The sequence below is a fragment of the Aquarana catesbeiana genome, linkage group LG05 (assembly GCF_042186555.1).
Source record: "Aquarana catesbeiana isolate 2022-GZ linkage group LG05, ASM4218655v1, whole genome shotgun sequence".
Taxonomy (NCBI): domain Eukaryota; kingdom Metazoa; phylum Chordata; class Amphibia; order Anura; family Ranidae; genus Aquarana; species Aquarana catesbeiana.
This window is the reverse complement of record NC_133328.1, coordinates 648,768,846-648,784,730: the sequence shown is the minus strand read 5'-3', so window position 1 is coordinate 648,784,730 and position 15,885 is coordinate 648,768,846. Positions and strand designations below refer to the sequence as shown.

The window sequence follows — 15,885 nt, the reverse complement described above, 5'->3', positions numbered from 1 at the left end:
ATCAGTCCTTTGATCTTCTCCTGTGATCTTCTCCTGTGATCTTCTCCTGTGATCTAGTCCTGTGATCTTCTCCTGTGATCAGTCCTGTGATCTTCTCCTGTGATCTTCTCCTGTGATCAGTCCTGTGATCTTCTCCTGTGATCAGTCCTGTGATCTTCTCCTGTGATCTTCTCCTGTGATCAGTCCTGTGATCAGTCCTGTGATCTTCTCCTGTGATCAGTCCTGTGATCTTCTCCTGTGATCTTCTCCTGTGATCTTCTCCTGTGATCTTCTCCTGTGATCTTCTCCTGTGATCAGTCCTGTGATCAGTCCTGTGATCTTCTCCTGTTATCAGTCCTGTGATCTTCTCCTGTGATCTTCTCCTGTGATCAGTCCTGTGATTTTATCCTGTGATCAGTCCTGTGATCTTCTCCTGTGATCAGTCCTGTGATCTTCTCCTGTGATCAGTCCTGTGATCTTCTCCTGTGATCAGTCTTGTGATCAGTCCTGTGATCTTCTCCTGTGATCATTCCTGTGATCTTCTCCTGTGATCAGTCCTGTGATCAGTCCTGTGATCTTCTCCTGTGATCAGTCCTGTGATCTTCTCCTGTGATCAGTCCTGTGATCAGTCCTGTGATCTTCTCCTGTGATCAGTCCTGTGATCTTCTCCTGTGATCAGCCCTGTGATCTTCTCCTGTGATCTTCTCCTGTGATCAGTCCTGTGATCTTATCCTGTGATCAGTCCTGTGATCTTCTCCTGTGATCAGTCTTGTGATCAGTCCTGTGATCTTCTCCTGTGATCTTCTCCTGTGATCAGTCCTGTGATCTTCTCCTGTGATCTTATCCTGTGATCAGTCCTGTGATCTTATCCTGTGATCAGTCCTGTGATCTTCTCCTGTGATCAGTCCTGTGATCTTCTCCTGTGGTCAGTCCTGTGATCTTCTCCTGTGATCAGTCTTGTGATCAGTCCTGTGATCTTCTCCTGTAATCAGTCCTGTGATCTTCTCCTGTGATCAGTCCTGTGATCAGTCCTGTGATCTTCTCCTGTGATCAGTCCTGTGATCTTCTCCTGTGATCTTCTCCTGTGATCAGTCCTGTGATATTCTTCTGTGATCAGTCCTGTGATCTAGTCCTGTGATCAGTCCTGTGATCTTCTCCTGTGATCAATCCTGTAATCTAGTCCTGTGATCTTCTCCTGTGATCTTCTCCTGTGATCAGTCCTGTGATCTTCTCCTGTGATCAGTTCTGTGATCTTCTCCTGTGATCTTCTCCTGTGATCAGTCCTGTGATCAATCCTGTGATCTTCTCCTGTGATCTTCTCCTGTGATCAGTCCTGTGATCTTCTCCTGTGATCTTCTCCTGTGATCAGTCCTGTGATCTTCTCCTGTGATCAGTCCTGTGATCTTCTCCTGTGATCTTCTCCTGTGATCAGTCCTTTGATCTTCTCCTGTGATCTTCTCCTGTGATCTTCTCCTGTGATCAGTCCTGTGATCTAGTCCTGTGATCTTCTCCTGTGATCAGTCCTGTGATCAGTCCTGTGATCTTCTCCTGTGATCTTCTCCTGTGATCAGTCCTGTGATCTTCTCCTGTGATCAGTCCTGTGATCTTCTCCTGTGATCTTCTCCTGTGATCTTCTCCTGTGATCAGTCCTGTGATCAGTCCTGTGATCTTCTCCTGTGATCAGTCCTATGATCTTCTCCTGTGATCTTCTCCTGTGATCTTCTCCTGTGATCAGTCCTGTGATCAGTCCTGTGATCTTCTCCTGTTATCAGTCCTGTGATCTTCTCCTGTGATCTTCTCCTGTGATCTTCTCCTGTGATCAGTCCTGTGATTTTATCCTGTGATCAGTCCTGTGATCTTCTCCTGTGATCTTATCCTGTGATCAGTCCTGTGATCTTCTCCTGTGATCAGTCCTGTGATCTTCTCCTGTGATCAGTCTTGTGATCAGTCCTGTGATCTTCTCATGTGATCAGTCCTGTGATCTTCTCCTGTGATCAGTCTTGTGATCAGTCTTGTGATCTTCTCCTGTGATCATTCCTGTGATCTTCTCCTGTGATCAGTCCTGTGATCAGTCCTGTGATCTTCTCCTGTGATCAGTCCTGTGATCTTCTCCTGTGATCAGTCCTGTGATCTTCTCCTGTGATCAGCCCTGTGATCTTCTCCTGTGATCTTCTCCTGTGATCAGTCCTGTGATCTTATCCTGTGATCAGTCCTGTGATCTTCTCTTGTGATCAGTCTTGTGATCAGTCCTGTGATCTTCTCCTGTGATCAGTCCTGTGATCTTCTCCTGTGATCATCAGACTCATTCATCTCTATGAGATTCCTTTTCTGCAAAAAACCTGGTTGATCCTGCTGCTCTCTATCTCCCACTCCTGTCCATGTCACCAATGCAGTTGAGGATTTTGCAGAGCAGTGGTGGCAGCTCTACACATGCTCAGTTGTCAGTGAGTTTCTATGCTGAGCATTTCCTCCCTATCACATGTGAGCAGCCCATGTGACTATAGAGTCACACATGTGGGCGTATACACAATGACAGCCCACTCCCTCCCTCCTCTTCCACCAACCAGCTAAACCAATGGGGGCGGAATATTACATGTAGATTGATGGAGGCTTCACCTCCCTCTTATTCTAAGACACAGACTGGAGGGGGGTGTGACACATCACATGACTGTTAGAAATCTACCCACACCATGTTATTGTCAAAAAATAATAAAAGATTTGATTTAAAATATAAATTTGTATGACAATTTAAAATTGTTTATTGTTATTGATGATTCATTTTTACTCTGTATTCCAAAGGCTGTTTTTTTTTTTTTGAACATGTGACCAGCAGCAGAGGACTAGAAACTCCTCCTGCTCATGTTTCCCTGCAGACAGGCTGGGAGAGAGCCTGGGAAATGCCACGAAATACGCCCTACTGGCAAAATATATGTATCATAATTAAGGATCTAACTGGCCTAGCACTTGATCAGAATCCAGCAGCCTGCCTATTACATTAGTAAGTGGTGAGACATCTTTTAAATGTGGCTAGGGCCTGTGTGCCAACACATTGGAAATCCCCCCCCCCCCCCCCCCCCCCCCCCGCCACACTATAGGTCAATGGATCAGAGCAGTAAATGAAATCATGAGAATGGAGGAACTTACAGAATCGCTAAATAAGCAAGAAGTTCCGCTTCCGTAAAACATGGTCACAATGGACCAAGTTTACCTTATCAACAAAATATCAGGTACCTGTTGACCATTGATCTGTCTAGGTACGGCAGCTCTGGGAAGTATGGCATTTTAGTAGATGTGAAGATGTGATATGAAAGAGGAGACTGGGAGGGGGAAGGGGGAAGGAAGGGGGAGGAAGGGAGGGGGGAGGAAGGGAGGGGGGAGGAAGGGAGGGGGTGGAAGGGAGGGGGTGGAAGGGAGGAGGGGGAGAGAGAAGGGGGAAATCATTTCCACCTTTTTTTTTTCCTTGTCTTCTCCCCTCCCTCTCTTGTTAAGGGGGGAGGGGAGGCTTGGAGTGGGAAAAGGGAGTAGGAAGGTAAAGAAGGGAAAGAGAGATGGCAGACCAAGGGGGCTCTGCTGTGCAACACCCCCCCCCCAGCTCGCTGTCTGCCGATCGGTCCTCCAGCACTTACCCCAACTAGGGGATGGGCATCGGGTATCAGGTTTCGGTGGGTATCTGACTTTAGGCATCGGTGAGCATCGGTGGGCATCAGGCATCAGGCTTTGGTGGAGATTGGTGGGCTTCAGGAAGCGGTGGGGATCAGGCACCTGTGTCTTCTCCTCCTCCTCGCTTCTGCCGTGCATCTCCTTCCCTCCTAAAAAGAACACCAATATATACTCTTATTTCACAACATAGGTACATCATAATAAAATGCAAAAATATAAAAAGAGGTCATCATTAATACTATAGTATGTTCGCATATAATCTATCTTTTTAAAGGTAACTTTTCTCTTCTGCCAGTGTGTTTTGATGTGGGCACAAGGGGGTGTGTGTGTGTACATATAGTCTATCTTGTTACCTGCATGAGATTACTACTGTCTTAAATATAGGTTTATAATAGCCCCCCAAAGCACCTTGTCCCCATGTTGATGGGGAGAAGGGCCTCATCCTCACAACCCTTGGTCGGTGGTTGTGGGGGTCTGTGGGCGGGGGGCTTATCGGAATCCGGAAGCCTCCTTTAACAAGTGGGCCCCCAGATCCCACCCTCCCCTGTGTCAATTGATAATGGGGTACAAATGTACCCCTTCCATTTCACAAAAAAAGTGTCAAAAAGGTTAAAAAACACAAGAGACGGTTTTTGACAATTCCTTTATTAATTTCTTCTTCTTTCAGCTTCTTCTTCCATCTTCTTTCTTCTGGTGTTCTTTCGGTGTTCTTCTTCTTCCTCCTTCTTCTTCTTCTTCTCCATCTTCTTCTTTTTCCGCTCATCTCGTCCCGCATCTTCCTCCAGGCTTCCTCTCTCCTCCATCCGCACCATCCGCCTCAGTGGGAGTCTTCAGCCGTGTGACGCTTCACTTCTTCTGACATTTCTTATATAACGGAGAGCGGGGCCACCCGGTGACCCGCCCTCCTCTGACACACAGGGAATTCACGGGACTTCCCTGTGGCTTTCTCTGTGTTGTCAGTGGGGGGCGGGGTCACCCGCCGGGTGTCGAACAAATTTTTTGCCTGTTCACAATTTCTGCTGAAAACTGAACTGGGGGGGGTGTTCGGCTCATCCCTAATGATAATATTTAATAAACCTGTGTGCCACAATATCTAATTAAATATCAAACAAAAACCTAGTGAAGCTGCCACCCAACTTGTGTATCTCACAAAGGTGAGTACACCCCTCACATTTGTGTAAATCTTTTCTTCTATCTTTTCAAGTGACAACACTGAAGAAATGACACTTTGCTACAATGTAAAGTAATGAGTGTACAGCTTGTATAACAGTGTAAATTTGCTGTCCCCTCAAAATAACTCAAACACACAGTCATTAATGTCTAAACTGCTGGCAACAAAAGTCAGTACACCTCTAAGTGAAAATGTCCAAATTGGGCTCAATTAGCCATTTTCCCTCCCCGGTGTCATGTGCCTCATTAGTGTTACAAGGTCTCAGGTGTGAATGGGGAGCAGGTGTGTTAAATTTGGTGTTATCGCTCTCACTCTCTCATACTGGTCACTGGAAGTTCAACATGGCACCTCATGGCAAAGAACTCTCTGAGGATCTAAAAAAAAAGAATTGTTGCTCTACATATAGATGGCCTAGGCGATAAGAAGATTGCCAAGACCCTGAAACTGAGCTGCAGCATGGTGGCCAAGACCATACACTGGTTTAACAGGACAGGTTCCCCTCAGAACAGGCCTCGCCATGGTCCACCAAAGAAGTTGAGTGCACGTGCTCAGAGTCATATCCAGAGGTTGTCTTTGGAAAATAGACGTATGAGTGCTGCCAGCATTGCTGCAGAGGTTGAAAGGGTGGGGGGTCAGCCTGTCAGTGCTCAGACCATACGCCACACACTGCATCAAATTGGTCTGCATGGCTGTCTTCTAAAGATGATGCACAAGAAAGCCCACAAACAGTTTGCTGAAGACAAGCAGACTAAGGACATGGATTACTGGAACCATGTCCTGTGGTCTGATGAGATCAAGATAAACTTATTTGGTTCAGATGGTGTAAAGCGTGTGTGGTGGCAACCAGGTGAGAAGTACAAAGACAAGTGTGTCTTAAAGGTGATGGACTGGCCAAGCATTTCTCCAAACCTAAACCCTATTGATCATCTGTGGGACATCCTCAAATGAAAGGTGGAGGAATGCAAGGTCTCTAACATCCACCAGCTCCGTGATGTCATCATGGAGGAGGGGAAGAGGACTCCAGTGGCAACCTGTGAAGATCTGGTGAACTCCATGCCCAAGAGGGTTAAGGCAGTGCTGGAAAACAATGGTGGCCACACAAAATATTGACACTTTGGGCCCAATTTGGACATTTTCCCTTAGGGGTGTACTGACTTTTGTTGCCAGCGGTTTAGACATTAATGGCTGTGTGTTGAGTTATTTTGAGGGGACAGCAAATTTACACTGTTATACAAGCTGTACACTCACTACTTTACATTGTAGCAAAGTGTCATTTCTTCAATGTTGTCACATGAAAAGATAGAAGAAAAGATTTACACAAATGTGAGGGGTGTACTCACCTTTGTGAGATACACAAGTTGGGTGGCAGCTTCACTAGGTTTTTGTTTGATATTTATTTAGATATTGTGGCACACAGGTTTATTAAATATTATCATTAGGGATGAGCCGAACATCCCCCCCCGGTTCAGTTCGCAGCAGAAATTGCGAACAGGCAAAAAATTTGTTCGACACCCGGCAGGTGACCCCGCCCCCCTCTGACAACACGGGGAAAGCCACAGGGAAGTCCCGCGTCAGAGGAGGGCGGGTCACCGGGTGGCCTCACTCTCCGTTATATAAGAAATGTCAGAAGAAGCGAAGCGTCACACGGCTGAAGACTCCCACTGAGGCGGATCGTGAGGATGGAGCAGAGAGGAAGCCTGGAGGAAGATGCGGGACAAGAAGAGCGGAGAAAGAAGAAGATGGAGAAGAAGAAGAAGATGGAGGAAGAAGAAGAACACCGAAAGAACACCGGAAGAAACAAGATGGAAGAAGAAGCCGAAAGAAGAAGAAATTAATAAAGGAGTTGTCAAAAACCGTCTCTTGTGGTTTTTAACCTTTTTGACACTTTTTTTGTGAAATGGTAGGGGTACATTTGTACCCCATTACCAATTGACACAGGGGGGGCCGGGATCTGGGAGCCCCCTTGTTAAAGGGGGATTCCAGATTCTGATAAGCCCCCCGCCCACAGACCCCCACAACCACCGGCCAAGGGTTGTGGGGATGAGGCCCTTCTCCCCATCAACATGGGGACAAGGTGCTTTGGGGGGCTACCTCAAAGCACCCTCCCAATGTTGAGGGCATGTGGCCTGGTATGGTTCAGGAGGGGGGGCGCTCTCTCGTCCCCCCTATTTTCCTGAGGCCTGCCAGGTTGCGTGCTCGGATAAGGGTCTGGTATGGATTTTTGGGGGGACCTCATGCCATTTTTTTTTTAATTTTGGCGCGGGGTTCCCCTTAATATCCATACCAGACCTGAAGGGCCTGGTATGGAATTTAGGGGGACCCCACGCCATTTTTTTTCTAATTTTGGTTTGGGGTTCCCCTTTGGGGAATTCCCATGCCGTTTTTATTAATGAACTTTTATGTGTATTGTCGGACCGGCAATTCATTAATAGCCGCAAGTAGTTTTAAATGACTTTTTTTCCTTTGAAATGTCATTTTGCTGTCAGACTGTTCTAAACACGGGAAACATGCGCCCCTTTACAGGCATACTATAGACACCCCCCAGGTACGAAATTTAAAGGAATATTACACTTTTATTGTTTCACTTTAAGCATTATTAAAATCACTGCTCCCTCAAAAATTGTCGTTTTTAAAACTTCTTTTTGCATTGATACATGTCTCCTGGGGCAGGACCCGGGTCCCCAAACACTTTTTATGACAATACCATGCATATAAGCCTTTAAAATTAGCACTTTTGATTTCTCCCATAGACTTTTAAAGGGTGTTCCACGGCTTTCGAATTTGCCGCGAACACCCCAAATTGTTCACTGTTCGGCAAACTGGCGAACAGCCGATGTTCGAGTTGAACATGAGCTTCGGCTCGAACTCGAAGCTCATCCCTAATTATCATCTTTGAAGTACATCACTCCAGATAGAAACAAAGTCCATCTTCTTCTACCTGGCAATAAAGAGTACAATTTCCAAACATTGGCAAAGCAATGAAGGCACTTCTGATTTCCATCCAGTAAACCCATCTCTTCGGGTACAATGGTTATTCCTTGTTCCCTCAGGTCAGTGTTGGAAGTCTTGTATCTCAAGGTCCATATCTAGGGAAGCTCACATGGAGGAACCAGCATGGTTTCCACTCAGCTCTCTGCTACATCCTTCCTCTCCAAGGTTCACACTTCTCTCTTTCCTACTAGATTCCTCCCAATTTATATATGAGGTTCTGCCAGAGAGGCAGGAACACCTGGTCACATTCCATAAAGGAGGGGGCTATAGCCAGGGAATAAATTAACTCCTTCCTACATGAAGTATAGCCTTCTAAAAGTGTATTTGCATGTCTCACTTCCATTGAAGCTAGCCCTTCCCCCCCACCAGAAATGTCACTTCCTGCTTTTGTGATTGGCTGACTGATTTCCCCAGAATTCTGCACTAATATACAAGTAAGATTTTGGGCATCCCCTGCAACACAAATGGCATTTTTGGTGAGATACACCCAAAGGGCTAATCGTTTCTAAAGGGATACCAACCCTGCTTCTTTCGTTTTTAGATCATTGCAGCAGCTGATTGATAATGAAAAAGACACTCCCATTCACTGTCACAGATAACAAGGATAACTTGCCACAAATTTGCTGCAGTGTTATAAAGTTCAACCGTGTGTACGCGGCATAATAGTTGTCCTGTGGACAGATTCTCCCACCTGAGCTGTGGATCTCTGCAGCTCCTCCAGAGTTACCATGGACCTCTTGGCTCTTCTCTGATAAATGCTCTCCTTGCCCGGCCGGTCAGTTTAGGTGGACGGCCATGTCTTGGTAGGTTTGCAGTTGTGCCATACTCTTTCCATTTTCCGATGATGGATTGAACAGAGCTCCGTGAGATGATCAAAACTTGGGAAATTTTTTTTTATAACCTATACTTTTCCACAACTTTATCCCTGACCTGTCTGGTGTGTTCCTTGGCCTTCATAATTCTGTTTGTACACTAAGGTTCTCTTACAAACCTCTGAGGGCTTCACAGAACAGCTATATTAATACTGAGATTAAATGACATACAAGTGGACTCTGTTTACTAATTAGGTGACTTCTGAAGGCAATTGGTTCCACTAGAGTTTAGTTAGGGGTATCAGAGTAAAGGGGGCTGAATACAAATGCCCCCACACACACACTTTTCACATATTTATTTGTATCATTTATTATTTTCCTTCCACTTCACAATTATGAGCCACTTTGTGTTGGTCAATCACATAAAACCCCAATAACATACATTTACGTTTTTTGGTTGTAACATGACAAAATGTGGAGAATTTTAAGGGGTATGAATACTTTTTCAAGGCACTGTAAGTGCAGCTGGGAGATGGCAATTCCTCCGCTGCTTATGATTCATTGCCAGTTTTCAGGTGGGATACCTACCTTGGGCGGGTTGGGACTCGCGTCTGAACCCCCCTGAGCTCATTCCTACCCAGGAGGGTGCCCCGGGGTCTGATATCCACGCAACTTCATTGTAGGAGTATACTATGCGTTCTTGTTTTTCCTTCTGTCTTTTGTCTTGGGTTTTCATGCCTACCACACAGAATATGTAACAGGCAAGAATTGTGTAGCAACATTTTTAAAACAATGAAGTAAAAAAGACAATTATAATAAACAGACCGAATAAAGAACTTACTAAAAGTGTCACTAAACCCCCATCATACTCACTCATCACTATGAGATTCCTTTTCTGTATTCTGCAAAAAACCTGGTTGATCCTGCTGCTCTCTATGTCCCCCTCCTGTCCATGTCACCAATGCAGTTGAGGATTTTGCAGAGCAGTGGTGGCAGCTCTGCACATGCTCAGTACTTTAAGTGAGTTTCTATGCTGAGCCTCCCTATCACATCTGAGCAGCCCATGTGACTATAGAGTCACACATGTGGGCGTATACACAATGACAGCCCACTCCCCCCCTCCCTCCTCTTCCACCAACCAGCTAAACACAATAGGGGCGGGATATTACATGTAGATTGATGGAGGCTTCACCTCCCTCTTATTCTAAGACACAGGCTGGAGGGGGTGTGACAATCTGTGACTGGCAGAAATCCACCCACCCCATGTTATTGCCAAAAAATAATAAAAGATTTGATTTCAAATATAAATTTGTACGACAATTTAAAATGGTTTATTGATATTAATGATTCATTTTTACTCTGTTTTCCTAAGGCTGCTTTTTTTTTTGAACATGTGACCAGCAGCAGAGAACTAGAAGCTCCTCCTGCTGATGTTTCCCTGACATTTTAGTAGATGCGATATGAAAGAGGAGACTGGGAGGGGGAAGGGGGGCAGAGGGGAGGGAGGAAATCATTTTTTCCCTTTTTTTTTCCTTTTCTTCTCCCCTCCCTCTCTTGCTAAGGGGGGAGGGGAGGCTTGGAGTGGGAAAAGGGAGTAGGGAGGTAATGAAATGGCAGACCAAGGGGGCTCTGCTGTGCAACACCCCCCCTCCCCCGCTCGCTATCTGTTGATCGGCCCTCCGGCACTTACCCCAACTAGGTGATGGACATCGGGTATCGGTGGACAGCGGCGGGTATCTGGCTTTAAGCAGCGGTGAGCATCGAGGGGCATCAGGCATCAGACTTTGGCGGGTATTGACGGGCTTCAGGAGGCGGTGGGCATCGACGAGCATCGGGCAGTAGTGGGCATCAGGCTCCTGTGTCTTCTCCTCCTCCTCACTTCTGCCGTGAATCTCCTCCCCTCCTAAAAAGAACACCAATATATACTCTTATTGCACAACATAGGAACATCATAATAAAATACAAAAATATAAAAAGAGGTCATCATTATAACCACTTAAGGACCGAGCCTCTTTTTGAGATTTGTTGTTTACAAGTTAAAAACATTTTTTTTTTGCTAGAAAATTACTTAGAACCCCCAAACGTTATACATTGTTTTCTAACACCCTAGAGAATAAAATGGCGGTCGTTGCAATACTTTCTGTCACACCGTATTTGTGCAGCGGGCTTACAAGTGCACTTTTTTTGGAAAAAATACACTTTTTTGAATTAAAAAATAAGACAAGAGTAAAGTTAGCCCAATTTTTTTTTTATATTGTGAAATATAATGTTACGCCAAGTAAACTGATACCCAACATGTCACGCTTCAAAACTGCGCCCGTTCGTGGAATGGCGACAAACTTTTACCCTTAAAAATCTCCACAGGCGACATTTAAAAAATTCTACAGGCTGCATGTTTTGAGTTACAGAGGAGGTCTGGGGCTAGAATTATTGCTCTCACTCTACAGATTGCTGCGATACCTCACATGTGTGGTTTGAACACCGTTTTCATATGCGAGCGCTACTCACGTATGCATTCGCTTCTGCACCTTTTATTTTTTATTTTTACACTGTTCTTTTTTTTTTTTTAAATGTGTCAGTTTTATTCCTATTACAAGGAATGTAAACATCCCTTGTAATAGAAAAAAAGCATGACAGGACCTCCTAAATATGAGTATGTCATAAAAAGAAAAAAAAAGGGGGGTCAACAAGGACACCCTGTGCGGACTTTAGAGGGACAGCAAACCTGAGAAAGCATAATCAAAATAACAATATAATCAATTTTATTAAATATAAATACATACAGTACAAAGACATTGACAAAAGATAACAAAAAATCATCTATATAGAAATATACATGATACAAACCCAGATGTGTCTACGCATTTCGTATAGAACTTCTTCAGGACACATTCAGGTTTCAGTTAATACACAAGAGGGTTTCACTTGTAAAGAGGCTTTCACAAGCGCAAAAACAGTAGTTCTAATTCATTCATGTATAGACGTCAAGGTCTTAGCAGTAGATGTGGATGACCATCAACTGTTTCCATTTACAACCAATCTTGGGGTTCAGTTCCAACAAGGAAAAAGCCAATTAATAGCCGGTGATAAATAGTCGCACTGCAGCAACCATAGGAGGACATCAAAGAGCCCATAGACCGTATCTGCTCAATGGTCCATATGGAACCGTGCAAAATGCACTGGGGGGGGGGGGCTTGAGGTAGAATTGGATGTAAGTTCCCAGGAGGATACAGAGGAATATGGGCTCTTTGATGCCCTCCTATGGTTGCTGCACTGCGACTATTTATTGGCTTTTTCCTTGTTGGAACTGAACCCCGAGATTGGTTGTAAATGGAAACAGTTGATGGTCATCCACATCTACTGCTAGGACCTTGACGTCTATACATGAATGAATTTGAACTACTGTTTTTGAGGTTGTGAAAGCCTCTTTACAAGTGAAACCCTCTTGTGTATTAACTGAAACCTGAATGTGTCCTGAAGAAGTTCTATATGAAACGCGTAGACACATCTGGGCTTGTATCATGTATATTTCTATATAGATGATTTTTTATTATCTTTTGTCAGTGTCTTTGTACTGTATGTATTTATATTTTATTAAATTGATTATATTGTTATTTTGATTATGCTTTCTCAAGTTTGTTGTGCCTCTAAAGTCCACCCAGGGTGTCCTTGTTGACCCCCTTTTTTTTCTTTTTATGACATACAATTTATACGGATGTGGCTATAGGAGTGTCCCTTTTTTTCCATTTTGTCCTTCTCTTAAATATGAGATCTGGGGACAAAAAGACCTCACGTCTCATATTTACACTAAAACGCAATAAAATGGGATCTAGCTGCTGCCATAACAACGATATTCCTCTTCAAAGATAGGACGTATATTGGCTTGCGGCGGTCCGGAAGTGGTTAATACTATAGTATGTTTGCATATAATCTATCTTTTTAAAGGTAACTTTTCTCTTCTGCCAGTGTGTTTTGATGTGGGCACAAGGGGGTGTGTGTGCGTACATATAGTCTATCTTGTTCCCTGCAAGAGATTAGTACTGTCTTAAATATAGGTTTATATACTCTGAATTAATTGATAATTAAGAAGAATTCCAAGATTTGGTGTCTTAATGGGTTAATTTTATGGTGCAGCATTGGACAGGGGTGAAGGGGGTAGTTCGAGGAGCAATGGCTGGACTTACTTTAAAATGTGGGAGGGGTTATCAAATTTACCTTCGGGCATGAAGCCCCTGGTCTTTTTCCCACCTAGCAACACCCCTGGTTCCAGATCAGGGCTTTGAAGAACACCTAGGGCCCATGTAACATAGGAGCCCAGATCACCTGACAAGTGTTTCATAGAGGGGGTCTGCTCTTTACCGTCAGGAGGACATCTCTTTCTGACCACTACCCCTCCTGACATGATCGGGTTTACATTGTGTGCACTGTATTCAGAACCTTGTCCACCAGCACTCGAGTAGTGTGTCATAAGTCTCACCTGCCAGCGCCTGTGACCTGTTTACTGGCCCACCATACACACTTCCACTCAGGTAGTCCAGCATCATCTTTGAAGTAATAAAACCAATCTATTAACCTTCTATGAGGAGGTGAGTTGCCATCTAGATAAAGGAAGGCCTGTAGACGTGGTGTATCTGGATTTTGCAAAAGAATTTGACACAGTTCCCCATAAACGTTTACTGTACAAAATAAGGTCCGTTGGCATGGACCATAGGGTGAGTACATGGATTGAAAACTGGCTACAAGGGCGAGTTCAGAGGGTGGTGATAAATGGGGAGTACTCGGAATGGTCAGGGGTGGGTAGTGGGGTTCCCCAGGGTTCTGTGCTGGGACCAATCCTGTTTAATTTGTTCATAAACGGCCTGGAGGATGGGATAAACAGTTCAATCTCTGTATTTGCAGACAATACTAAGCTAAGCAGGGCAATATCTTCTCTGCAGGATTTGGAAACCTTACAAAAAGATCTGAACAAATTAATGGGGTGGGCAACTACATGGCAAATGAGGTTCAATGTAGAAAAATGTAAAAAAATGCATTTGGGTGTCAAAAATACGAATGCAATCTATACACTGGGGGGAGAACCTCTGGGGGAATCTAGGAAGGAAATAAACCTGAGGGTCCTAGTAGATGATAGGCTCAGCAATGACATGCAATGCCAAGCTTCTGCTAACAAAGTAAAGAGAATATTGGCATTAAAAAGGGGATCAATTCCAGAGATAAAACAATAATTCTCCCGCTCTACAAGACTCTGGTCCAGCCGCACCTGGAGTATGCTGTCCAGTTCTGGCCACCAGTCCTCAGGAAGGATGTACTGGAAATGGAGCGAGTACAAAGAAGGGCAACAAAGCTAATAAAGGGTCTGGAGGATCTTAGTTATGAGGAAATGTTGTGAGCACTGAACTTATTCTCTCTGGAGAAGAGACGCTTGAGAGGGAATATGATTTCAATTTTTTAAATACTGTACTGGTGACCCCACAATACGCATAAAACTTTTTTGCGGAAGGGAGTTTAACAAGACCCGCGGCCACTCATTAAAATGAGAAGAAAAGAGGTTTAACCTTAAACTACGTATAGGGTTCTTTACTGTAAGAGCGGCAAGGATGTGGAATTCCCTTCCACAGGTGGTGGTCTCAGCGGGGAGCATCAATAGTTTCAAGAAACTATTAGATAAGCACCTGAACGACCGCAACATACAGGGATATACAATGTAATACTGACATATAATCACACACATAGGTTGGACTTGATGGACTTTTCGACCTCCCCTACTATGTGTAGTGATCGAATATATTAATGTATATTGGGTGATATGATGTAGAGTGGGTATGATAATTAATATTTAGGTTATTATATAATGATGATGTAAGTACTCTTCCGCAGCAACCCAATTCTTCCAGAGAGATGCACTTTATTGACTTCCAACACAGAACAAAGTCCAAAGTCCACAGATGACAAAGAAATCCGACAGAGGAAATATAATTCAGAGACCCATATTATTCAGTCTTCCCATATAATTCAGTCTAACCAGCCATGCACAGACAAGCCTCACTCCCCAAAACCTATAGACTGAATGCCGTGTTATATGGCTGAGCAATTTGATTGGCTGTTTCAATTTAGGACTTTGATTAGCTTTAGTCTTTCAAACAGACAACAACCCCCAGCCGTGAACAGCCGTGAACCACCCCAATTTGCACTCCCGCATATCAACATCAACAAGTCCCCTTTAGATATATTAATTAGATAAACAGAACACCCTTTTGAGCCCTTGGAATAGCTACATTCCTGCATATCAACAAGCCCCCCTGATATATTAGCCCCACAGGAGGGAGCCTCCGCTAGGCCAACCCAAAACACTTCCTGATCCCATTGTTACCCCCTCAGGTCTAATTACCATCAATAAATATTTCTTCTATGGTCCTTTAAACAATGTACCCTTTGAAATGTTCAATTAGGTTAACAGCCCATACCTCACACCCCTAGGTAGACTTGCATGAGACTAGCACATCAAAGGATCTTCAACTGTTATCTTAAAATTGAGTTGGCTTGGACAATTTCTGCTCAACCCATACTCCAATACAATATTATACATTGGCCAATATTATACATTATAAATTGGCCAACATATTACAACACTATGTAACCTAATATGAAATGTAAAGGCAGACGCTTTGTCATGACAATTTTGCTCCACTTCCAAGATGGTTCCTGTGATTCCTCCTGATCGTATTCTGGCTACGGTTCGCACCACTTCTCCGTTGGGTGACAAAATTCTTGCTACTCAGGTCCATGCTCCTCCTGAGAAACCTTGTGACCGCTGCTTTGTTCCAGAGTGTCTCCGTACTGCCGTGCTCCAGACTTACCATTCTCCCAATGCTGCTGGCCACCCTTGGAGGAATTAACTAATCAACTCTTTTGGGTCATTTTCCAACAATTCTGGTGGCCTAGTCTATGTGCTGATGTAACCGCTTTCGTAGCTGCCTGTTCTGTGTGTTCTCAGAGTAAGACTCCACGACACCTTCCAGTGGACCTCCTACAACCCATACCCAATGGAGAGAGGCCCTGGCCCCACCTGTCTATGGATTTCATTGTGGAGTTACCCAACTCCCAGGGCAACACAGTTATCCTTATTGCGGTTGACTGTTTCTCGAAAATGTCCCATTGTATTCCACTTAAGAAGTTGCCCAGTTCTAAGGAACTGGCTTTGATTTTTGCTCGGGAGATCTTTCGCTTACATGGGCTACCCAAGGTGATTGTGTCAGACAGGGGTAGTCAGTT

General features: G+C 44.3%; 1 protein-coding gene across 1 annotated transcript in view; it reads right to left on the bottom strand.

The window, feature by feature from the left end:
* The window catches only part of LOC141145666 (uncharacterized), an 80,073-nt gene that overhangs the window by 43,605 nt on the left and 20,583 nt on the right, over window positions 1–15,885 (bottom strand). The window contains exons 3-5 of the mRNA XM_073632511.1: window positions 10,304–10,516; window positions 9,202–9,351; window positions 3,606–3,788 (exon numbers count right to left, since the gene is read on the bottom strand). Of these exons, the coding sequence (XP_073488612.1) occupies window positions 3,606–3,788; window positions 9,202–9,351; window positions 10,304–10,516 (546 nt within the window). The remainder of the gene's footprint in view (window positions 1–3,605; window positions 3,789–9,201; window positions 9,352–10,303; window positions 10,517–15,885) is intronic.